The sequence below is a fragment of the Pelmatolapia mariae genome, linkage group LG5 (assembly GCF_036321145.2).
Source record: "Pelmatolapia mariae isolate MD_Pm_ZW linkage group LG5, Pm_UMD_F_2, whole genome shotgun sequence".
In the NCBI taxonomy this organism is placed as follows: Eukaryota; Metazoa; Chordata; class Actinopteri; order Cichliformes; family Cichlidae; genus Pelmatolapia; species Pelmatolapia mariae.
This window is the reverse complement of record NC_086231.1, coordinates 21655508-21682044: the sequence shown is the minus strand read 5'-3', so window position 1 is coordinate 21682044 and position 26537 is coordinate 21655508. Positions and strand designations below refer to the sequence as shown.

General features: G+C 40.0%; 1 protein-coding gene across 2 annotated transcripts; it reads left to right on the top strand.

The window, feature by feature from the left end:
- The first annotated feature begins 782 nt into the window (after nt 1–782).
- LOC134627791 (FYVE, RhoGEF and PH domain-containing protein 5) lies at nt 783–23926 on the top strand. Of its 2 annotated transcripts, none has more exons than XM_063474181.1 (21): nt 783–995; nt 1880–4442; nt 11914–12067; nt 12582–12640; nt 12748–12778; nt 13306–13457; nt 13655–13811; nt 15454–15544; nt 15671–15721; nt 16295–16353; nt 17290–17361; nt 17590–17658; nt 19285–19368; nt 19520–19599; nt 19805–19901; nt 20040–20177; nt 20331–20433; nt 21813–21949; nt 22051–22149; nt 22309–22463; nt 22906–23926. In XM_063474181.1, exons 1-21 carry the CDS (start codon nt 986–988, stop codon nt 22940–22942), a joined length of 4398 nt encoding a protein of 1465 aa, XP_063330251.1. In that variant the 5' UTR covers nt 783–985; the 3' UTR covers nt 22943–23926. The 2 variants fall into 2 exon arrangements, with proteins under 2 accessions (XP_063330251.1, XP_063330249.1); XM_063474179.1 differs by having other exon boundaries at nt 22051–22176.
- The last annotated feature ends 2611 nt before the right edge of the window (nt 23927–26537 follow it).

Here is a 26537-nt window from a genome sequence, read left to right as displayed (position 1 = left end):
ACAGTAAAATGCACTGAGGGGTTAAATGATGTCCATAGGCTGCTAAGGATGTGAAGTTGGGCTGTGCAGGAAACATGGGAGAGCAGCTTCCTGTTGTGCAAAAAAGGAGCCTGTTGTACAGCAATCAGACGGACAGATGGGCGTGCAGGGAAACAAAGCCGGTTTATCAATGCAAGAGAGCTGTTCTGAAATTTCAAATATATTTTATGCTGCTAAGAAAAACTGTTTTATGAGAATATTATCCAGTCATTGCTCTGATTTGACACTAATAAATCAACCATTGAGTTTCACAACAACAACTTTAAAAAACTGCCCATAAGTTGCAAGCCATGACTTTGTTGTATATTTTATTATCTCGTGATAATGTTTAACATTTGGTTACTTTGTAACTGCTAAAAATAGAAACTATAAGAAAGTATATGATGATAACCAATATATATATATAAATATATATAAATATATTTATATAAAAATACCCTGGAACAAAATGTTGCATTTTTTGCTTTTATGGGATTTTCCCAGAATTGTCCTTTTTGTGTGTAGTCCACCTCATGAACAGGCGTTAAATTATGTTTCTTTTACACAAATTGAGTGACTGTCTACGTAAAACATCCACATCACTCCGTTTAATCTCATCCCTGTTATATTTACTGATTACAGTAAAGTACCAATCATCGCTGAATTTCATTTGTAGGCGGACTGTAACATTTCCATCACTTGACTGGACCTGCTGCTGTGCAGGGATTCTCCTCAAGTGCGGTTTATTCCAGTTTCCAATCGCGTCCGGCGCGCACCAGGACGCGCCAGCGAGCGATCAGCTGGGCAGCGTTTCCCTCCCAGAAGGCAGGACTGCGTTGAGGCACACTCACTCACTCTCTGCTTGGACTATTCAACAGAGTTTGCTGTTTGTTCCATTTTTTTTTATTACTTTTTGTGTCCTGGCTGATTTTGCGGACGAGATGTTGGAGATACTCGCTTTCCAAAAATGAACACAGGTGAGACGATTTGCCTCGAGCCACGAACTGCTTCACTTTCGACATTTTTAGAAAATTAGAAGACATACGAAGTTTACAGTTATATATATACATATCACTTTAACTCCTTTCTTCGTAAATGAATGACTCCAGCGGTAGCAACAGGATATGGAGCAAATCAAAGTGTGCCTTTACCCAGTGTTTCTTGATTTTACAGGGAAGTATGGTGTTGGTTATATAGAAGAAAAGAGAGCGCTTTAGCAAAAATGAAGCTCGCTTGGGATTTGAAAACTTCGAATCAAGCTTTAACTGCATGTTTTCTATTTATAGGCAACTGCCATAATTGCCTATTTAATTTAACACTTCCTTTATATTGATATTGTGCATCGCATAATGTATTGATGTAATTCATGTATTGAATACACATGAAGTACATGTGCTGATTTATTAGCACTGTCCTTTGCGACATGTAAAGTGACCCATTGTTCTTAAAGCAGTACAGGCAGCCTGACAGGAGTGTCTCTTGCTTGAATCACAGGAAGTGAATCAGGGAATTCCCTTCAATTCTTTCTTGAAGAATATCAAAGTATACATTACTAATTTAGCATCTTTTATTATAATCTTACACCACCAAGCTGTACCAATTGGAGGAGCTATCTTGGTGTATTTCTGAAAAGTTTGTACTGTCAGTTTCATGTATGGAAATATATATTTTTACAAAGAAATATTCTACAGATTTTGTGAAGAAAATGTGCACAGCTAAATATGACTCTTACACACGGTTCAAAGTTTTATCATTTGTGAATCTTTAATCAGTTTTAGGTCACAGTGAAACAATGCAAATGACCTGCAATCTATTTTAAAGCACATAATCTTACAGTTTCCTTTTCCTGTTGTTCTTTCAGACTGCACCAAGCCCTCTGTTGCTCCCAAGCCAAGATTTGTTTGTCACGCCAAGCTGTCCCCCCTTCTGTCTGCAGCCAGGGGTCCTAAACCTTCTATAGCCCCAAAACCTAAAGTCACATCAGAGGTAAATGGCAGCCAGGGAGGATGCAGTAATGGCAGCCTGGTAACCTCAAATTGTGAGGCTGATGAGGAGCACAAGACAGAGAATGGTCTAAACAAAGCAATTATAGACACATTGCCAACGGAGCAACAATTTAACTCCTACATCCTCAAATCACCACAAACAGACTCACCATCGCGGTCACATGGGCTGGAGGACAGCGATGTGACAGAGGAGGAAAAAGAAGATGAAGATATGATTCTGAAGATGGATGAGGACTGGAGATTAACTGACAGTGCTGTGACAGAGGAAGCTGATTCCCTGGAAACACTTTGGATCAGTGATGCTAGACCCACGGCTGACTCGGAGGAGGCAGTGGAGATGATTGACACAGATGTGACGGAGGACATGGATGCTGAAGGTTGCGATGCAGGTGAGGCGCTGGCCGACACAGATGGCATCTCTGTGGGAGACTTTTCTGTTAACAGCATCGATGAGGACGCAGGCTGTTATTCTGCTGAAAGTCGAGACCTGAACAAGAAGCAGCGCCAAATTGAAGAGGATGCAAATACAGCAGACGATCTAACTGAGTCTTGTACAGATGAACCTGATGTCCTGGGTGAAGAAACCACAACTGAGGCTGATGACAAGTGTGTTTTTCTAGCAGAAGATGAAGAGAAAGCAGAACCAGTCTCTGACTGCGGTTTCACTTGTAACATCCTAAAGCTGAGGTGTAGCCCTAAGATTAAAGAAAAAGGTGAAAACCAAGAGGACACCCGATTTTATGACTTCACTCCTGATGACAAGAAACAGATCTCTGGTGCAGCTAAGAGACACACTGGCTTAGAAGGTGATCCAGGTTATGAGCCATTTTACATCTCTTCGAAGGACATTATAAACCGAGACTTGATGCCAAGGAAAGACAAAACTTGCGGACCACTGGAGAGTGCACTCACACAAGGTACTGTTTCTTCTTTAAACAGCCATGGAGTATCAGCCAGGAAATATGAGGAAACAGCCGAAAATATACAAACGGAGTGTTTGGGTTCTCAGGATTACATTAACAACACTCATGAAAACAAGGTAAGGATATGTCCGAAAAGGATGCCTGTCAAAACTGAAGAGCTTAATTCTCATGCAGTGGGAGACGTATTAAATCATTTGTACTTCCAGCCGAGGTTCAGGCAGGTATCCATCTCAGTACCAACAGATGCCGATACCTCACTGACCTCTTCATGCTCAGGAAGCCAACTCCTGTCCCCAAACGACTCTGACGTCTTCAGAGACGACGATGACTCGGAGGGCCACATTGTGCCCTTTCTGGATGACACCACTGACACGGAGCAGGACACCAGCGATGAGCATCTATACGAGGAGCCAGGGAAAAGTTTGTATGTGGAAAATGGTTTTCCTTTTGATAGGAAAGTGACTGGGATTCGATCCCACTCTTTGTCACACCGCATTACTAATAAAGTGGAGGATACAGGAGTGCAGTTTCTTCAGAAGCCCTACACGAGTGGATTTGGACAACCTGCAATGAGCAGCAGCCCCATGTTAAACTCAACACGGCACAAAAGTTACTCAAAACCCCATTATTTGTCCCTGTACCCCCGTTCCCTGTCCATGGAGGGCCAAGACTCATCTCTGTGTGTCTACAGGGAAGGATCTCCTAGACAAAGAGGTGCCCTTTGTTCATCTGAAAGCTTCTCCAGGCGCTCCCCTCTCTCATCCAGTGCCCTATCCACACCTACATCTGCAGTGGATATCCCTCCTCCATTTGAGCTGGCCTACATCACTAAGAGGCCTATTACAAAAAGTTCTCCTTCCCTTCTCATTGAGGGAGACTCATCAGAGAAAAACAGGAAAAAGAAGTCCTCCCTTAAGCGCTTTCTTATGCTTAAATTTAGGCGGAAGACAGAGAACAAGCCCGCGGTCGATGTCAAACCATCGTTCTTTAAGCCCTCAGCAGAGTCCAGCCAACGTACGCCCAGCAGACTGCTGGATTTAGATAGAAGCAGCATAAACAGCTCCCCGCAGCTGAACTCACGCTCAGTCTGCAAACTACAAGTTTCACCTGAGCCGGCCTCTCCCTTCCTGTTCTACAAGGAAAGCAGAAGGAAAGGGAACACTGTGGCCTTCCTCAATCGCAGTGTTGTCCGCGTGGAGTCCTTCGAGGATCGCTCTCGTGTGCCTTTCACTCCTCTCCCCCTGACCAAGCCTCGGTCCATCTCCGTCCCCAACACAGATACCTCTGACTACGAGAATGTTCCGGCCATCAGTTCAGACTACGAGAACCTTCAGGTGCCGCAGCGGAGGCCTGTTCGGCAGATACCTCTCACAGACTTCTTTGTCCGTCCCAGTCGAGTGCTGTCTGCTGCCAATGAGACAGATGGTTATGTGGACATGAGCAGCCTCCCCGGGTTTGAGAAAAAAACTCAGTCACTTGAACAGGAAACAGAAAGGTATGTAAATGAACCAAAGCTTGTAGCATTGCCTTGAGTTAAATGATGACATTGCTAAAAACAATAACAATGTTGGTTTAAAATGTTAGCTTGGTAATTGCTTATTACCACTAAACATCACATGCAAGGTTTTATGTAATTCAAATTTGACGTGTTGATGCTATCAGAAGAAAGACATGTTATCTAAGTTAGGGCTCCAGACTGGATTCACCGTCTGGAGATTATGAATCTCTGCAACAATTTTTATGTCTGTCCATCCCAGAGTTTTTGCAATAAATCCATCAGCACCAAAGCAGTGGAGTGTCTTACTAAAAGACCAAGAAGCCAAACAGCTAACACGCATGGCAATTGTGCATTATATTAGTGATTCCTGCCACTACCATTTTTTTATTACTTCATGGTCACTTTAATAATGTCCTTGGAATTATCATTATTTGTTATATAGAGACCCCCCTGATGCTATGATCCCTGCAGGTATGTAAAGAGGATATGTCTTGTCATGGCTTGTTGAGTGGGAGAAGAGGAAATGCTGGTGTAGGGGTAGTGGCTTAAGATGTAATTGAAAACGGGCTGTTTTCATTCATAAATCATCCCTTTAGGTGCAGAAAATGGGGTCCTTTTGGGCTGATGTTGTAGGCAGAGCCTCTTGTGTCCCTACTGGGATGCTGTTTGTTGGTATGATCAGCCAGGCGGCTCTCACTTTAACCCACCTCCTCCTTACCCCCCACCCCCACATTCCTGTTAGCTGTGCCCATATCATACAGGCTGTCCACGATGATTAATAGTCAGAGTCTTTTGGAGTCATTGCTCGTCTCTAGCCATTCAGAAACAACAGGCAGTGATACAATCTCAGTGTGTTCTGTAGTCAGCAGTTGTTCACCAAAGAGCTTCCCTCTCCTCATGTTCACCATTTAGGTTATACTATATGTGCAAACAAAGCTGTACAGCAGGGCTTATAATACACTAATTCTGCTGAAGAGGCTGACACAGTGTGGTTTGACACAGACCATTGTATTTTATACTCTATATCATTTCTGTGAAAATTAACTCCTAAAATCAACCATTGGAAAACATACAGGTGTACTTCCGACTCTTAGTCATCAATGAACAGCTTGATGTCTTCATCCTTTCATATATTTTCCTCACAAGAAGTTTTTACAGTCTATAAACTTAAATATTTTACGTTTTAAATCAATAAATCAACCTGCACACGCCTTGAGTTGATGATGAACATGTGAACATGTTGTAGGGCTGAGCATATCATTATTATTACTCTGGTTTGGGCAAACTTTTTTTCTGGTGCCTTAAACTACACGTGGATACTATTATTTAGGGACTTGTTTAAATTCCAGCTTTTTCATATGGACACTGTGCTCACTTGCATGTGCACACACTGGCTCCCCATAGTATTGCAGCGTGAGTTAACACAGTAAATTAACCTGTTTATCTACTACACATTTGAGAACTGTGAAAATGCCCAAGACAATATTGAAGAGCCCAAGGTGGCTTCATCAAGAATCTTTATTTTGGCCAAAAAATGCAAAATATTTTTAAAATAATGACAAATAAAAAAAGTAAGAAACGTGAAAATGACCTAAGGGATACATTTCAAGCAAAGACCAGGCAGGTAACTTATGCACACAAACACAAAAACCAGAGCATTTGCTGCTTTCTCTTGTCATGGTTACAAACACTGGTTTAGCTCACTGATTTGAGCAAGTGGCCCAAATGCCATAAGCCTAATATAGAGGCCTAGGTTGGATTATGCCCCACAGCCATTTACTGCATGTCTTTTGTCCTGGTCTTTCTCCCAGTGTCTTCTTGCCACTGTTATATCAAAGTAAAGGCTGAAACCCAACAAATAAATTTAAAAAACAGACTTTATTTAAAAGATACCTCCATGACGTCCTGTTGTGAAGCCTTGTGTTTGGTACATAGACAGTATAAAAGACATAGCCACCCTGACTGTATAACTGTAACTTATAAATTCTGCATTTTGAAGCTTCAACATCAGCATTTTTGTCTCTGTGTTATTTGGAGCCAGACATTCCCTTATATGGATAAATGATGGTATAAGTTACCACTATAGCCAGCATGGTGAGCAAGCTACTTTCATAAGCTGTACCAGGTAATATCAGCTAATTAAGCACAGACTTCTGCAATGGTCTATCTAACAATAAAGCTAAAGATCAGTCAGATAACACATTAAAAGTGCTCAAACAGCACAAACATGACACACACAAATGCACACAGAGTTGGGAGGTCCAGTTTAATGACTTGAACTAGGGTGAGGCCTACCCAACTGGCTCCAGCTGCCTATCCATCGATGCTGAAACTGTTTTTAGTACCAGGCTGTAAATGTGTTTTTCTGTCCTGTAACACTGGACATTTTAAAGTGTGAGCCTGTAGGGGCTGACTGTCTTTTGCAGAAAGCTTTAAGCATTGTCTTGAGGAACTGCAGTTTTTGCCACTTCTGTGCTGACTTCATATTTCATTCACAGAGGTTGCCCCCTGGTTTGACAATATAATCGTCACCATCTTGATTTTTTGGAGACAGAGCAATCATACCTGGGAAAGAGAAAGGGTTACAAAATTAACACTAATAATGTTAATAATAATAATGATGATGCTAGTGCTAAGATGTAAATTAATCATTAATAACAATGATAGAATTGCAGGGTCAAGGTGCATAAAAAGCAAATTAACTGGAAAAGGCAAATTAACGTGAGGCTCATTAGAGACTCATGTAACGTTAAAATTGTTTCAAGAGAAAAATTATTTTGCGAAAAAATGGTCAGCTATGTATATAATGCTTAAAGTTTAACACTGAATATATAATATATATTTTTAAAGAATCATCACGCTTTCAATTCTTACAAAGGGGGTTTATAAAAAACCCATAAACCCTTCCAGTTCCTGCTGACTTTGTATCTGTCTAGTAGGGTCAGAGATGTAAGTTCCCTTTCAAAACAACAACGATTTTAAAAAATAACAGTACTAATAATCTACTTAATCCAGTTGAGCCTTATTTGTCAAAGCAAAACGGGGAAAAAAAGTATTTAACAAAACTCCATCGTAAATACTACGTAAACAGTGAATAGCTACAACCTCAATAAATCAGCAAAGTTGTCAAATTTAAGAAGCTACAGTAACAAGATTTTTTCATTTTATGGATTGAAATAAAACTTTTTAAAATAATTAATGAATCAGTTGTTTTTTTTAATTATTTGCTGATTTTTATGCACGACTAATTAATTGCTTAATTGACCTTTTAATGTTAATCCTAAACAAACAGTGGCATTAATATGATTTCTGCACGGTGTTTCAGCTTCTACAGAGTAAAGCCAGCATAATCACAGTTCTCCAAATGGACAGCAGAGTTAGAGGCTGAGGATGTTAATTTTGCAATAGCCTGAAGGAGCCATATTAACAGATAGTTTGGAGATAATTGGTGTCTTTTCTCCAGTCAGCTTTCATTGGGAACCTAGCTTGAGGAAAAAGATAGAAACAATATTTTTTATCTCCTGTAATTTATCGCTGCACATTTCGCCTTGAGACGTCATACATTGTGGCAGGAGTGTGTGAAGAGACGGAGGCAGTTTCTTTGGCAGTGATATAAAAGCCTAATATAGAGACTGTCCGTGCAGTTTTGTGGTATCTCATTCAAAGTTTGATCTAGTAAACAGTAATGGGCCATGCAGCTCTAATGTGTGTGATGCAGAGATCTGAACTGCTCACATATGTTGTTCATATGTAGCTAATTTGCATCTCAGTGGGATTTAATCCACCGGTGCTTGGAGTGAAACATGGCAGGAAGATTGGCAAAGCAATTATCTGGTCACGTAGAGGACTACTGCATCACCACTGTAACTTTAAGGATGTGTTGTTATTTGCATAGCTTACATTCCCCGCTGAGCGGCAGACATTAGCATATTCATTTGGGCTCCCCGCAGAAGGAAATCTCATAGCATAAAATACCAACATGTGTCCCTGATCGGGTACAGTTGTCACCGCGGGCCTTTCAGAATCAGTTTATTGGCTTTTGCAGACCTGCAATGTTTTATCTATTCACATTTAATTCTAACACCGACTATGTTTATTATAGCGATATTTCAATGTGAAGCATAAAGATGATTTGAATGGTTAAATAAAATTCATCTGATTTATTCTCACATGAATGAAGCTCATATTATAGAATCACTTGGTCAAAGTGTGGGGGAAAAATGAAATGACACATTTTAAGGCTAGAGTAGTGGTTTTCAACCAAGGGGATGCAATATACACTCACCAGACACTTTATTAGGTACATTATGCTAGTTCAAGGTTGATTTCCCATTTAGCTTCAGAACTGCCTTAATTCTTTGTGGCACAGAATCAACAAGGTGCTGGAGATTTTGGTTCATATTGACACTGACAGCATCACAGAGTTGCTGCAGATTTGACTGATGCACATCCATGACGGGTGTCTTTAGATCTACCAAAACACAAAGGTGCTCTATTGGACTGAGATTTGGTGACTGTGGAGGCTATTTGAATGTAGGGAATTAACTTTGAAGTTTAAGGAATACTCAGGAAGGCTGTGCTTTTTAAACAATACTCAGCTGATGCTAAAGGTGCCCAGAAACTATCCCCCACATCATTACACCACCACCATCAGCCTGAACTGTTGATGTGAGATAGGATGGATCCATGCTTTCAGCAGCATCTTACAGCAGAAATCAAAACTCATCAGACCAAACAATATTTTTTCCATCTTTTATGGTCCAATTTTGGTGAGCCCGCATGGATTGTAGCCTCAGTTTCCTGTTTTTAGCTGACAGGAGTGACACCTTGTCACTGTTTCTTGGTCTTCTGGTGCTGTAACCCATCGCCTTAAAGGTTTAATGATTTCATCCATTCAGGGATGTTTTTCGGCATAACTTCATAACTAGTGTTTTTTGAGTTACTGTAGACGTCCTATCAGTTTTAAGCAGTCTGACCTCCTCTGACCTCCAGCATCAAAATGCATTTTTGCAATTCAGTGGATATTTTTCTCTTTTTCTGGACCATTCTTCGTAAATGCAGAAGTCAGCTGGGTGGGAAAACCCCAGTAGATACTCAATACTCAGACTAGCCTGTCTAACAGACACCAAAAAAAAAACCCCAACAACATGCAAAGTCACTTAAATCATTTTTCTTCCTCATTCTGATGCTCAGTTTGAACCTTAGCAGGTCATCTTGATTATGTCTACATGCACTCTGTTGCTTCCATGTGATTGGCTGATTGGATATTTACATTATTGAGCATTTGAACCAGTGTCTATAACAAAGATAAGATAAGATAAGATAAGATAAGATAAGATAAGATAAGATAAGATGACCTTTATTAGTCCCACACGTGGGAAATTTGTTTTGTCACAGCAGGAAGTGGACAGTGCAAAAGTTATGAAGGACAATTAGAATAAAATAAAATAAGAATAAATACAGTACACAACTGTACAGAATAGAATAAAATAAAATACTATATACAGTAGAATAAAATAGAATAAAATATACAATAGGATAAAATAGAATACAAATGCTATATACAACAGAGTGAAAAATACAACGGTGCCAGAAAGATTATTGCACATTTGTGTTATTGCACATTTGTGGATGTGTGTGTTTGATCAGTTAAAGTCTTTGTTGTGGAGTCTGACAGCAGTGGGGAGGAAAGACCTGCGAAATCTCTCCGTCCCACACCGTGGGTGCCGCAGTCTCCCACTGAAGGAGCTGCTCAGTGCTGTCACAGTCTCATGCATGGGGTGGGAGATGTTGTCCAGCAGGGATGACAGCTTAGCCACCATTCTCCTGTCACTCACAACCTCCACTGGTTCCAGAGGGCATCCTAGAACAGAGCTGGCCCTTCGGATCAGCCTGTTCAGTCTCTTCCTGTCCCCAGCAGAGATGCTGCCACCCCAGCAGACCACACCATAAAAGATGGCTGAGGCCACCACAGAGTCATAGAAGGTCTTCAGGAGTGGGCCCTCCACTCCAAACGACCTGAGTCTCCGCAGCAGGTACAGCCTGCTCTGCCCTTTCCTGTAGAGGGCGTCTGAGTTATGAGTCCAGTCCAGTTTGTTGTTCAGATGAACACCAAGGTACCTGTCGCTGTCCACAGTCTCAATGTCCATACCTTGGATGTTCAGTGGTTGCAGTGGAGGATGTTTGTGCCTGCGGAAGTCTACCACCAGCTCCTTGGTTTTACTGGCATTGATCTGGAGGTAGTTCAGCTGGCACCAGTCCACAAAGTCCTGAGTCAGTCCTCTGTACTCCTTGTCGTCCCCATCAGTGATGAGGCCGACTATAGCAGAGTCATCAGAGAACTTCTGCAGGAAGCACTGGGTGGAGTTGTGGGAGAAGTCTGCAGTGTAGATGGTGAAGAGGAACGGAGCCAGAACCGTTCCCTGTGGGGCCCCCGTACTGCAGACGACCCTGTTCGACACACAGCCCTGAGTCCTCACATACTGTGGTCCGTCGGTGAGGTAGTCCAAAATCCAGGTAGTGAGGTGATGGTCCACTCCAGAGTTCTCCAGCTTGTCCTTCAGAACCGAGGGAAGAATAGTGTTGAAGGCACTGGAGAAATCAAAGAACATGATTCTCACAGTGCTCCCAGAGTTCTCCAGCTTGTCCTTCAGAACCGAGGGAAAGTGTCTGTGGATATATTATTATTAAGGAATAAGAAGGAACAAGCACTTTCCACATATATTTAGATTTTTGTCGATTAATGATGAAAACAATTATGGATCCTGAAGGTAGGTAAGTTTAGCCAGACTTCTTGTAAGTCAAAAAGCAGAGACAGCTGGAATGTTTTGGTCACAGCAATCACTTTTCTGTGGATTAAATAGGTTAAAATGTCGTATTTAGTGAGCTTTAAGATGCTCCTTGGCAAATATTATTTTGTTTCAGCGTTAGCTCTGTGTCCTTGTATTTATGTTAAGGTGCTAAAGTTCTGCTCTCCATATCTTCATAAAACCCCTTACGTTCTGGACTATTGTCCATCTTAAATAATACCCCACATTTACTTAATTTAGTCAGTAACACTATGAGGCCTGTGACACCAGACTTGGGAGAATTTGAGATGAAATAAGTCCCCTTATCCTTTTTACCAGGCAAAAGTGTGATTTGAAAATATTTTTGCTCTCAACAAATCAAAACTGTAAATTAGGCAGAGTAGTTATGAGGCTGTTACATCAGTGTTATGAGCCAGAAACCAAATGAGGTACAGTCTCATAAACGTAAGCCAACAACAGCGATATTATTAAACATATTTTTGAAATTTTAACTTCCATTTGACCAAATTCAGTGCAAAAGAAACCAATAAAATGCTACATGAATTTTCGTCATTATTGTTAGGAGTGTGCATATACTCTGTAGCATTTTTTTGGACTGTATATCCAGCATGCTGACTTGTTTCACACCAGCCACCCCTTTTTTTTGTTGCTTCCCACAGTGCCTATACAGAAGCATACAACATGTGTGCGCTGGCAGCTGGTCCACAGGTTAATCCAGTGGGTGAAGATGGGAGAAAGACAATGGGTGAAGAAGACCAAGAACGCACCTCTGAGGAAGAAGAGGCAGTGACAGAAAACAACTATGACAGACAGGTTGGGTTCCTTACAGGCACATTGAGGGGAGAAAAAAAAGTTTTTATAGGTAGAATAACAGATTTCTACAACAAAATGTTAAATATCTTGTCCATAACATACTTAGCTTAGAAGTCCCCATTCACTAAGCCTTTTATTCACCTACTCTTATTTAGAAAATCCTCCATCCTCAGAAATAAAACTTAATTATTTAATTGTTTTTACAGAGAAGTCACCTTTCCTCCAAAGGACTGGTAGAAATGAAGATGTATTGTAAGAAGGGAGTAACATAACACAAAGTAAACTGATTTTTTTCACCTTGGCCAACTGCAAAAATGTCCTCCAGTGCCAGCATTTTAATGCAGGTTAATGGAGGTTAATGGGCTACTACAGGGCTGTCCTCATTATTTAGAATTTGATTGCTGCTTGGAGATGATGTTGAGTGGTTAGCCAGCTACATTTGAACCTGCGCCAGAATGCTTTAGTTTCTCCCAACGTGAGGCTTATTCCAAGTAAATAATATGATTGTTTACAGCCTGATGGTCGATCCAGAGCCTTTTACATCGTCAAAGAGCTGGTGGATTCAGAGAGAACGTAAGTTTCCTATTTAACATATTATTTCTTATTAAACATATCTGCTAAAAGCAGTCTTGTTCCCAGTACTATCCTGCTGAATTGTGGCTTTATTTATCTACCCACAGACATGTTAAAGCCCTCAAGGTGCTCCAGGAAGTAAGTGAAGTATATATATCCTTTTCCAATTAACCAACCCACTCTACATCTCCTGTATGCATCCAGATATTCAGTATGGGTAACATTATAGCTCAGGTTTATATTTAATACCTTTATTCCTGCGTCTGCTTTGCTGTGTGTTTGGACCATAGTTACTCATTCACAAGCTCATTTTCACCACACTCATTTAGCACAAGTACACTTTTCTTCTGCTGTCCTCTTTGTAGCTCCACTGAAACAGTGTGGAGCACCTCTGCTGTGATAATGAGACAGGAGCAAACCCTGTTTTTTTCATTTTGCTTCCTGCTACAGTATAGGGCATAACCAGTGACCTAAACCACTCCAGTACTTGAAGAGATGATGAGATTCCTTGATATATTAGCTTATGCTCTCCCTGCTGTGGGAGAGCTGTGGGAGAAAGGGACGGATTGTTGGAGGCTAACTGCATGGTTTTGGGAAACTGGAAGTAATATTTTAACCTAAACTGTGACATAAAGTTAATTCCTCCACACTCATCCATGTGCCAGGACTTTCGTGAGGCTGTTCGGTCGACAGTAGGAGACCAAGGGGAACCTGCGCTGGATGATGAGAGACTTCGAGAGATTCTTAATGAGCTTCCTGATGTTTACACCCTGCACCGCACGATCCTTACTGAGCTAGAGAATCGAATCCAACACTGGTGAGCGATGGGACAGCATACATTACTGTTAAATAGCAAATACTTCAACACACACACACCTATGAAAACACATCAAGCTATTATTGAAAAAAAAAATCCTTTCCAACCTTTTTCTTCCTCTATTGTGTTGCTCAGAAAGCAATCTAAGGGCAGTGGGTACTTCTCTGTCATGATCTCACCTCTATTTGTTCATTCAGGGAGGACAGCCAAACGATTGCAGATATATTCCTGAGCAGGAAAGCAGAGTTTTTGGTCTTTACCACCTACATCGGACACTACGATCGGAGCATGATTTTACTGGAGGACAGCTGCCGAACGTCGCCCGCTTTTGCGGAGATTGTTCAACGTTTTGAGGTATGACCTATGACAGGCTCTTTTAACTGACTTGTGAAAGGTAGCACCAAATTCAAAATGGCATATTGTTAAAATAAACTATAAATTTAAAAAAAAAGAAAAAAAGAAAAAGGTGTTTTTGAGAATCAAATGGTCTTTGCTGTGCTCAGTGAAAGCTGCACAGCTATGATTGCATTTTCTTACTATAAGGACATTATTAGATAGCCAAGAAGTCAAGTAGAAAACCTATACTGTTATTGTATGTTCAAAAAAACAAAAACAGAGTTAGTGATGATTAAATGCAGGATACTTGTCTAAGTAGGTATGGATTTCTATATACATATATGTGTGTGTACATGTGTGTATGACAGAGAGAGAAGAAATAGAGACATAAGGCTTTGAAAAGTCAGACACTAAGTAGCTAGAAGTCATCATTTTATTTCAAGCGGCAGCTACATTCATCTGCCAAAAAAGGAGCAATTATGGCACCCAAAGGACAAATAAAGACATTAAAAAATCTTTCAGAATGACAATTTAATCACCAAATCTTTCTTAAAATTTATGTCGATTGCATTTACCAATGGCTTTTTGAACTTTCCCAACACAGGCACAAATTAATTAGCAACTAATTTTAGCTCCAAGGCTGCAGTTATAATTAGCCTCAATTAAACAAGCAGACACAGGAATGTGTTTGTCTAACCAGAGACCAACAGATAGGAAAGCCTTTAAGTTGATAAGTTTGGAGTATGAAAAACAATAAGTACAACAAAAAAGCATTATAAGCATTTCTTAAATAGCTGTAGTTTTATTCTCAGTCGCATGTTATTTAGAGTTCAGAGCAGGTCAGTCTCAAGTTTGTTCTTGCTGTTTTTCTCCTCAGGGTTTGGTTACACCAAGTATTATGTTTTTTAATAACGCCAGTTAATTGTAGATCAACGTCGAGTGGCACAGTGTACATGTGTTTTATTTATGGACAGAGGAATTTTCAATATTTTCCATCCATTTTACAGACCACTAAGGAGAGGAGTTGGCAGTAAAAGTTTGCAGAGCTGGGCAGTTTTCTCTGTCTAATTTAAGAGCACCGGTGTTTAAAAGTCCTTAGATTCTACTTTGTGCATTAATGCCAACGCAGTGAGCTTCTTTGTCTACCCTTTAAAACAAGAGGCTGCTGACAGAATAGTTGTTTTTTATCACTATGAATTTAAAAAGTGAAAAATTATCACAAAAATACTATAAACAGAAATATGTTACAGTGTCCATTACATTTATTTACTGGGCAAATACCTTCAATACTTGCCGAGCCCCATTCTTAACAGTAGCATTGAACCAATCTTTCTAATGACTAATGAAGATTTTCATTTTTGTAGCTAGCAGTGTCTGTGTGAAATAACTAAATACAAGTTCAGGCACACACTCAAACTCACAAACCGCTGTGCTAACAGGAAGTTTGGGTTATTGGCCCTTGTTCACATTTAAAATATGACTGTTTCTCCTCAAAGCTCCTGTGATGTTGTATAGCTTGTGTGTCGATACAGCTGTCCTCTTTTTTGTAGACAGTTTCATTCCTTGCCTTTTTAATCACTCTGGCGTTGTTTGACTTGTGTTCATGTGAGCTTTAGGGCAGCTGTGATTAAGGGAAATAACAAATATGTATGTATCTCAGGAGAAAAATCCAGCTGGGGAAAATGCCTCCTTTAAACATCAGCTTCTGCGGGTCATCGTGCGTGTGGCTCAGTATCGTATGCTCCTCACGGGTGAGCCAAAATTTAATTAAATCAGGACAAAGCGTCCGTCCTACAGTATTTAGATAATATATCTTACTCAACATTGTTGTCTTCTTTACTTTCTGGAGGAATTCATTTCTTTTCTTTCTCTTGCAGATTACTTGAACAATCTCTCTCCAGATTCCAAGGAATATGAAGACACTCAGGGTACAGTAAACATATCACAAGAGCAGGCAGCAGTGTGCACAGAGGCTGCAAAGTTCACACTCTCTCCTACTCACAGGAGAGCTTGGCCAGCTTCTGTTTGTGGCTGTGTGTTTAGAAAGAATTTATTCGTGCTCATTTGGCATGTAGAAATGGCCATGAGAGAGCCAATTTAGATTTCTTTGTTTTTGGTGGTAACCCACCGAGGAGTCATTCAAAGTATTTTCTGCCTGAAGACAGTAATGTGTAATTCATGAGAAGGCACGTTGAAGCAACACTATCTCTTGCTGTATCTCCCATAAGGGAGCCACCTAGTCCAAACATGCAGACACTTCCAGACTCCTAACTTAATCACTTTGCACACAGAAGCAAGGAAAAAAAGAAAGGTCTCATCAGTTATACAAACCTTTAATGTGACTGTGGTCGTGACTGAAATGAAATAAATCCAGTTCAGCTTTATTTATGCCAAGTCACAATAGTACTAACACCTTAACTTTATGGTATTGCAGAAAGAAACCAAACAATCCTCTCTGACGTCTCTACCCTGATCCCTCTGTCTGTGTTTGTTTTACTCAGCTGCCGTAGTAATCATGTCTGACATCGCAGATCAAGTGAATGACAGCCTAAAACACGGGGTAAGGGTCACATGTTAACTCTTGTACACACAACACCACCTGTGATGCAGAATTACACTTTTTAAAAAATCTTATTAAGAGCACACACACACAAATGCAAAATTCAACAAGGAGTACAATCAATGATACTGGTTTATAGACCTATTTGAGAAGGAAAGTTCACTGCTCCCTTATTAATGGTGTCACTTTTCAATGTGAATGCATTATTAAATGCACACATTTAATAATGCATTCAACCCAAGATATCATCAAAATTACACTGTTTAAACAGCTCTCCTCTTTGTCATGTTAGAATATGAACAAATATCATTTAATCCTTTCTTATTGTCATTCAGACATCTTTGCAGCCACACTAAACTGAGACATATTTGGTGGTTCCCAACCTTTCCAGCTTTTGGAAGGAAAAATCTGATATTTTCAGTCAGAAGCAAATAAGCTAAAATTTCAGGAAATCCCCCCCCCCAAAAGAAATAAAACACTTTGTGTAGTATATATTTGTTTATTTCTTCTAATCTACATCTACTTTATCCTTTTAGCCTTTGTGAACCATCTGAAAATACCTGAAAGTGCAACAACTGCTGGATGTACTGACAGGAAACTGGGCACACTCTTCCCCACTTTTAAAAGCTGTAGCTGCGCTCTGAGAGTGAAATCTTAAATCAAACATTCATAGTCATAAGTAGAGACTCAAATCAGCATCCAACTACAACTGTGTAGTTGGAGTCACATGTCTGGCATAATGACATTTTTGATTGGGCATGGTCTAAAGCGAAACATATATGGTATGTTTGTCTGATTTAAGAGATATCTCCACTCTGGAGTCAGACAAAATATAAAAATATCTTGATGTTGTCAGGAAAATGACGATAATGCCCTTTCATCCATCCGTCTCTTATTTTGGCGTCTCACCCCTCTCCTTTTCTTTCTGTCTCTCAGGAGAACTTGTTGCGTCTGGTCAACATAGAGTACAGTGTTCGTGGCCAGCGGGACTTGCTTCAGCCTGGCAGGGTATGTGTCTGATAACAGTATTGTTTCTGCTTAAAGCTTGCCAGCCCACCCTGTCTCTGTTGCACCACTCCTTGCTGCCCTTTACACAATCATTCAGCTGGGAATCCCCACACTGCCTGGTCTAAAATAACATTAATTACCGCAGATGCCCTCTTTGTATCAGGATTTGATGAGTTGTGAAATGCTTGGTTTGATTAAATCATGTTTTTTTTTTTTTTTAACCGTCAGACTTTTGTGAAGGAGGGCACGCTGATGAAGGTCAGCAGGAAGAGTCGACAGCCCCGCCATCTGTTTTTGGTAAATGTTGTTTCCTGTTTGCAGGACATTGGTATTAAAGACTCATGTACCAGTCTCTTATTATACTAACTTTTTAAGATATGTGTGCTATTTGCTTAATTAGAACTTCTTATTTTTATTAAAGGTGTAAAATGTAGAGTGAGGCATTTTCTGTCTGGTCTATTTCCATGTCCAGACTGAGCTATTAAGAGCAGGGTTTCCTGACAGGATGTTTCTGAATGCTGGCTTCCTGAGCCAGTCCTTTACTGACAGCACAGGGAAGGTCAACAAGAGCTCCTTAAAAACTGAGCGATCCATGTAGAGCTTTACAAGGCTAATTGTGTTTGGTAAATATTAGACTAGCATGCGTTTAGCTCCTTCATTTGATCCTTATTAAGTTCATGCGATAAGATGATAAAGGAGTAGAGAAGGATGTCATTGATGAAACAGAAAGCATAAACTTAGTAACCACCTTAATACAATCGCTCTGTTTATTTACTCTAAAAATTCAGTTTGAAAAATCAATACAAAGATATAAAATATAAAATACTGCAATCAAGAGAGGTTGGGAAATTAAACGCCTTCGCATATTATCCATAGAGCATGACCGAGGTGGATTGTTTTTCCCTCCTGTGGTGTTTTTGAAATTTGTGGTCTGAGCTCGACACTAAAAAAAACCCTCGTAAATGTCTCTTCTGGAGGAATATTGATAATCATCGCAGCATAACTTTTATTTTCCAAGCTTATTGGGATTAATGTTGGGGAGAGCATAATAAAACAAGACTGCAGGAGCTGGCAGTTTCCTCAAAGACGGTACTAAAATGCAGAGGGACAGTAAATAAAATTATGTACTGGAAAAATAATAAAAACTTTAATGATGCAATTTGACACCGACTTTGATAACTGTTGTCTCAAATATCTCACATATGTATAATCATAAACATTTATAAGTAGGAGTTATCAATTCACAGATCCCCTGCAGACATGAAATAATAATCTGCATATTTTTATTGGTTGTCTCACAACTTTAATCCTGGATTTCCTCATTGAAAAATTCTAAAATTTGGTATTTCAAACTGCTGGATATTGTTTCATAAAAAAACACATTGGAAGCACAGGCAAACTTTCCCTGTTAGGAGAAGAATCTAAAAACGATCTTCTACTGTCAAACTATGCATGTACGTTGGTGTTCTCATTGGAGGTCAAACATACAGGGGACATGACACATGAGACGCAATCTACATAGAGGGTGACTGCACAGTTTTATTTACCATTTTTCAAATTAACCGATAAGTTCCTAATGAAGTGAAAATCGATTATTGGTTTCTTTTAGAAAAGGGTCTGATTGTGTTTTCATGCATGAGAAATTATTGTTTGTAAGCATTCAAATACACTGTGACTGTTTTTACTTTGTGCAAGAAAACTGCTGATAATTAAAAGGAAAAAAAATGCTGTTCTTTTTTAAATGTGAACATGGTGGTCAAGTTTTGCATTACCCTAGAGTGACGCCTACTGGAGAAAAGCTGCATATACATGAACAATGAACTGCTCAGCTGACTGTTTTAACTGCTGACTATTGTTTTTATGCTTCTAACAAAGCCTTTCATCTGCACTCACTAACTGTGTCTCATGTCTGCCTGTTGTCAGATGAATGATGTGCTTCTTTACACCTACCCTCAGCAGGATGGCAAATATAGACTGAAAAACACTTTGCCCCTCACTGGGCTGAAGGTCAGTCTTAAGATTAGAATCAGTAATGCTCAATCGCCAGCTTACATGCAAGTTACATCCATAAAAGCACATGGATATTTCAAGAATGTGTTTGAATTTCTTGTACGTTTTTTCTTCATGTCTGGATGTCTGATCTTGAATGATTGCTCAGGTCAGTAAACCCATTATTGAAAATGTCCAAAATGCACTGAAGATAGAGGCAACAGACATCTCCATCACTTTGTCTGCAAGGTGGGTCACAATATAGAGCATCCTGTAAAAATGATCGATAATATCTGTGGTACTGATGGTGGTGAAAAAAACCCCCAATGATTTTGCTACCAAAGAAGTCTAAAACCTTTGAAACTAAAGAGATGAAAGTGGATACTATCACATTAGGTGTCTAGCTGAATTGAAACAACAGAGCTTGTTTTGAGCTTGTGTGTATATTTTGCAGTTCCTTTTTTGAAAGAGAGGACTGGTTTTACACTCTTAATCGCGCTGTGACTGAGCATATGAGAGGTTCTGTGACATTCAGCAGCTGCTCTGGAGAGGTGAGCAAACCCTGCTTCCAAACAACTGTGTTAATACTTTACTGATATTTCTTCAGTCATGCTTAACCGCACCAACCACAATGAGACTGATATATCTCTGTGCGTCTGTGTGTGTGTGTGTGTGTGTGTGTGTGCCAGGCCAGAGATCGCCTCCGGCTGACTCTAGGAGAGAAGGCTCCCACACTTGTTCCCGTCTCACAAGTGATGATGTGCATGAACTGCACCTCGGATTTTAGTCTCACTCTTCGCAGACACCACTGCCATGGCTGTGGACGGGTGAGCCACATACAAATAAAACACTGAGCTTTAAGATAGTTTAAAATCTACAGTTTAGACAGGATGCAGCAAACTGTAGCTTTCGCAAGTGTTAATCGTCATTAAAGCTTGTTTTAATGCGCTTTGTGGTTCCTTTGTATATTTGTGTCACAGATTGTTTGTCGGAGCTGCTCCAGGAACAGATACCCTCTGAAGTACATGAAAGATCGCATGGCCAAAGTGTGCGATCACTGTTACAATGAACTAAAGAAGAGAGGTGAGAAAAATGTGCTCAAATACATTTGAATATCATATATTAAGAATTTCAACTCAGTTTACATCATGAGTCACATGCAGCCGACTTTGACCTCAAATGGGTTAGAACAGTGAAGCTCCCCCCTTTTTTTTAAGTATAAAGAAGTTTAATCACACATTAAATCCCTCAGTTATCTATATATAAGAAAAAGAAGTACTATTTCAAAAACGTCCCAGTTTCTCTACATGACAAAGAAATACTTAAATTGAAATGTACGTTAATATTTTCTACTGTAGATAAGTGAATAATGTGAAACATTTCTTTCATTTAAATGTTCACCTATTACTTGATTACTGTGGTTTAGTATGAATGGCCCCATAGGGGCTGTAAAACTTCTGAAAATACAGTTAATAATAGAAAATCAATCGAAAATGTGGTGGTGCGGATTGGAGTCTTTGGCAGGCCGCTTTGGGGCACTGAGCCATATGTTTGACACCCATCTCCTTTGTCTTTACCTGTACATGCAGGTCCTTTTGATTAGTTAACTTTATGCTCGGACTGAGTGTGAGTGGAGTCAAACAGCTAGAAGATTAAAATGTTTATTTTACCAAAGGTACAATACTGGGCAAGAGTCTTGAGTCGCCCCTCCTTTCTTTATATTTTGCCAGAAGATCTGAAATAGGTGCATTGATTTAGTGAAACGTGTGCAAACAAACAGGAAAATACAGGGAAATATGTACCTTATAATATTGTTTAAAACTGCTGGTTCATCCCTTCAGTTAGGTGTCTTTGTTTGCTTAAATGATTCATAGATCAGTATTAAGTGGCTAAACAAACGAACAAACAAATAAAAAAATTCCTTCAAAAATGGTCAAGAACGTGGATGGGACTGAGTAAAAAGCTGCCAACATCCAAAGAACTTTGAGAAAGCCTGGAGAGCTATTGCTCAAAACCACTATAAAAAACAAAAAATCAAGAAAGTCTGGCTCCTCTGGAAGTCTGGAAGCAAAATATAAAGAAATGAAGCTCAGGACCTTTGAAATGTATATTCGGAAAAGACAGGAAGTTGTACTATTGGAAAATAAAATAAACAATCTAAATTAAAGATGAAACTCCTTGGCTGCTATTATGTACAACAGCTTTTTTACTGTCAGCTGCACCACGGTACAGTTACCTATTACAGGTAAGTGGTCAGACAAAATAATAAATGTGATTGTGTTATCATTGCATTAGTATATTACTTGAATTCACACAGTTGTTACTGTGCAGTTTTCATCGTTATTCGTGCACGTCTTCATAGTCGCAGCAAATATGCCTCTGCTGTGAGTTCTCATTTGATTGGGTTGTAATTTAGCAGCTGTACTTCACGCTGGTTGAAGGAGTGTGGGCTCTCTCCACAGGTGGAGACGCCGCTGTGATGTCAGGGCAGACTAGTCCTCGGTCAAACCGCTCCAGTCGTCCGCTCTCCACCGTGTTCCAGAACATTCATACTCCCAATATTTGGAGACATCGGAAAGGCACTGCATCCTTCACACAGGTAAATTCAACAGAGTCTATGCATTATGAAGGTTAATGAATCGCTGGTCATGAAGTGACAGCTATGCCATTTTATTAAGTAAAACTGCCATTGTTACACAGGTGACAGTGTCGGAGGAAGGCTCAATCAGTGGCAGTCTACAGCGAAGCAAGAAGAGCAAAAGGAACTGGAAGAGACTGTGGTTCCTCCTAAAAGACAAGGTGCTTTACACCTACAGAGCCCAAGAGGTGAGGGGAAATATGCACTCCCCTTTAACCTAAACCACACATATTTTACATCTGTACAGACTGCAGGTTTAATAACAAAGTGTTGTATGTTATAACCTGTTTAGTTTCCTCTGATTTATCTTCCATCTGCAGGAGAAAGTAGCGTCAGAGAGTTTACCTCTGTTGGGTTTCACAGTGAGGCTGCCTGACAAGCAGAGGAGAGATGAAGAGGCCAATGTCTTCCAGCTGTACCACAAAAACACTTTGTACTACACTTTCAAAGCTGAAGATAACAACACAGCCCAGAGGTGAGAAGCACATTTACCTGATAGCCCATAAAATGGAAAGAGGCTCGCAGCTCTTAGCCTGACTCAGTTTGAAACACAACAAGCATTACTGCTGTATGGATGCCGGTGTTGATCTTGGGAACTCACAGTGTCTTTGCCAGTAAAAATAACTAAATGATGGCTTCACATTGACGGGTTGTTGCTTTCTGGGAGAACAACTTGACCTTAACCCACAGACCATCTACAGCAATTCTTCAACTCTATTTAAGCATGAATAACACCAAATTTGGGGAGAAAACAGAAAAGCTACCATTCTTGGCCAAGATAGACTAATATTAAAAACTGAGATATAAGACATAAAATTAGCTCAGTGAATAACGTAGCCACCCGATAGCCCTGGTTATTGTTAGATGGTGCAGACTAAAATGACTCTTTTCTGATCTAAAATCTTTTCCTTGTGCAGATGGGCAAACGCCATGGAGGAAGCCACAGTTTTATAGAATAAGCTGAAAGAAAAGTCTGCCTTTCTCTTTCTACACACTTGCTCCCCTCAAAAAACTTCTGACTGTGAAACCACAGCGAAGAGGAACAAACACTGTTTTATTACTGCAGGTTTACAAGTTATAACTTGCCAGCTGGACTGAAGAAAAGAAGACATTGTGTTCTTTGAGAAGGGACATGATCACCTACTTTGTCAACCTCCAAGTGTCCCCTGCCTGCTGGTAGAGCAGGTGTGATGCTGAGAACCACGAGATGCATTGGCCCAGATACCTGACAGTGTAGAACATTAAAATGCTGTGACCTGTATTTCCCCCAGCAGCTGATCAGCGTCACTCCTCCAAATTGTGGTGAAATGCTGTCGATTATTTCCAAGTTTTATTACTAACAATATTTTGAATATGTTGAATACTTCAGAAGAGGCTGAAACGATAATAACACCTGTCAGCTTAACTCAGAAAAGGCCTCATCTTTAGTCAAACATGCATTATTTATGCCTTAATTTCAACATTTGTTCTTGCACTGGATCTCATTAATTTGCTCTGAAGCACAGGCTGCATCAAATAGGGAGTAACTTTATATGTATAATAGTGTCTATTGCTTTGCCATGTACTGTATTGTGGAGATGAAAGTGAATAAGTAGTTTCTATGCCTTTTGCACTGATTTGAAAAAGAAATGATTGTACAAATGAGTGTACATTCATTACTGGGACCAAAAGGTTCAACTACTGTACTTAATATACAGCTACTGGGAAAATGTGGAAAACTATGTCTTTAATATTTTAAATCCCTATAATAAGTATATTATAAATCCATGTTTGTATAAGACTCATTGAGCTGGAGCGGATCTGCAGACGTGGACTGAAACATGAATCACTGATTGCACTGATCTACATAATCAGTGTTTTGGACTTTGTACTGTACTAAATGTTTTCTTATGTTTATTTACAAGACAGTAATTTTAAAACAAAGTAAAAGATACTATATGATCAAACAAAGAGTCAGTGTCTGTGCTTTCTCTTCATTCTGCTCGTGTCCTCTAGATGGCAGGTGGACTATATTTTAAAGCTGTCATTGATTTTCTGTTACCGTGTCCTTGCTCGTGGTTTACAACACATACTTTAGATTAAAATAGGAAAAATTCAACATGCAGCAGCTTCTAAATAAACCTAAAGGTGCCTGGGCTGACACATAGTCCATGTGACGCTTGTTCCGAGACCAAGCTGGTCAGTTTTTCAGCTCACGTGCAGAGCTTCTCGGGAAGACACAGTGGGACTAAGTGATACACAGACCAGTGTGCTGTTGGGCCAAAGACAGGCCAGGCCTGTTCTGCTTCTCATCTACCCCTGAGGCTTCCTGACCCAGAATAATATCAGGCAGAAAGTTTGCTTTCTGGGGCTACTGAAAAGTTGCAGACACCTCGTCCTACATAAAGGACAGATCATTCATCACTGTGTTCTTCCTCTCTAGCCCCAGTTCTGCTTTCTCCCTACTCTGTTTGCTTTCATCACATATCTTCAGTTGGGACTTCTCTGCCTACGTTGCATAGCAGTTGCCAGATGCCACAAGGAAAGCAGGGTACAAACCTAGTTTACCTAAATGTAGAACTTCTCTGTCAGCTTCCAAATGCAAATTTAGTGTGCCTGTATTTAAAATACTTCCCCTTAACTTTTTTTCCTTCTTCTAAAAACAGGAACTCATTGCATATATGAAGGCATATATGACTAGAACAGGTACATCCAGCGGCACTTTTAATGATTATTTATGTGCTAGTTAAGAAGCACAAAAAGAAAGCCTTCTGTGTGCTTGACGTGTGTTTTTCAGTGAGGCAGGAATGGTGTCATAATCCGGTCTTACTTCCACATTGCTGCAGGCGGGAGCAATGCAGAGTGAAGCAAATAATCAATCGTACACACAGCCTACTCAATAAGGTCAGATGCATGCAGCTCTGTTATATGTGGTCTGTTACCATTAACAACTGATGCTACGGAGCCGCTTGAAATCTATTCTGAGGTGAGCTTCCTTACCTGTGGCTTTTTACTCACAACGCACCAACAGCACACACAACAAACTCACACTGACACGCTCGGACCGCCAGTCTTTGTCTGAGAAGGGAATGCAGCGTTTGCGTTGATGTCGTGAGCTACAACAGGATAGCTTCTCATCTTTCATAGTGCTGTGTGGGCAGCATCGCCTCAGGGGAAAGGAAAAAGAGTTTATTACGCAAGAGCTGGATGTTTAATAAAAAGAAAGACTCCGTCCCCTTGACATTGGCTTGACATTTCTGGGTTTGCACCTTGTGTTTCTCGTTCTCACTCAGAGATGGGGAGAGGAAGTGGAGAAAAGATACAGAGAGGCTGGAAGAATAGAGGGACTCACTCTTATGTCCCACTTTGCAAACTCTTTGCAGCCTACACTGCCAAGTCAATGTTACACCTATTCCACCTCCCCTAAAGCTTTAAATAGCCCGCTTTCCCTCAAAAGGACAAACCAGAGAGAAACACACAGCCTTCAGCACACTCTGCACCTCCGACTGAACATACATTATTCCTGCTGCCTAAACGGGAAGTCTGCATTGTGCCTTCTGTTCTCTGGTGATCAGTGTGTCATAAGCATTTAGAAAGAGATAATTAAACATATGTCAACAGGACCAGGAGCCAACAATAAAAGGCTTTGAGATATGACATCTCAGGGGAGGCTTTTGCAAACTCCAAACACTTAAAAAAATGCTTGTGTTTTGGTGACCAGGCTTTAGAGCTGTGTTAATGAGAGTTAATTTAGAAGACTGACATCACACTCAGGACTTTCCATTTAAAGAGGATCTTTTTTTTTTTTAAATTCTGACCATAGAAACACTTTATTTGAACCATTTTAATTAATAAAAATAAGGAAAAGCCCGATAGGTTAAAGAGTGTGACGACTGGGGAACAAATAGATTTTCAAAGCAAACAAATAATGCCTTTCAAATCTATGGAGCTCACTAACAAGAATCTTGTTTCTAGTTGAAAACGCAGAAGTGAAAAGGTAACCTTGTCAACAAACATCACAATATTTTACCCTCATGCCCTTCATCCAGACGTGAAGGCTTTATTTTTTTATTTTTATTTTTTTTGCACTACACTTCAGGTTGTAGTTTGCTTGGAGTTTATTTAGAAGACCATGGGAATCAATCATAAGCCTCGGCGGCCCAAATAGGACTGGGCCAATACTCCACTGAACTGAATTTGTGCTTTTAATAGTATTTTTTTTAATAAATAATGCAACAGTTTTCCAAACAATTAATTGCCAGTGACAGATAAATTCTTGTTTTTCACTATCTACTATGTAAATGGCTGAGCAATGAGTCATTTTAAAATGTAAGCCCAAAGAGTAGTGCTGGCAGATTTCTTTCATTTACTACAGTACCATATCTGCATCATGCAGAAAAACTGAGACATACTGGTCAAATTTCACTTATTTTTCTGATATTAAGATATTTCAGGGAGCAGATGTGTAGGTAAAATTCATTACACTGACAGAAAGCAGAGTTTCACTGGTCCAACCCAGCTGGTGAATTTTGGGTTGGATGAATCAGACATCTCTGTAACAGACAATATA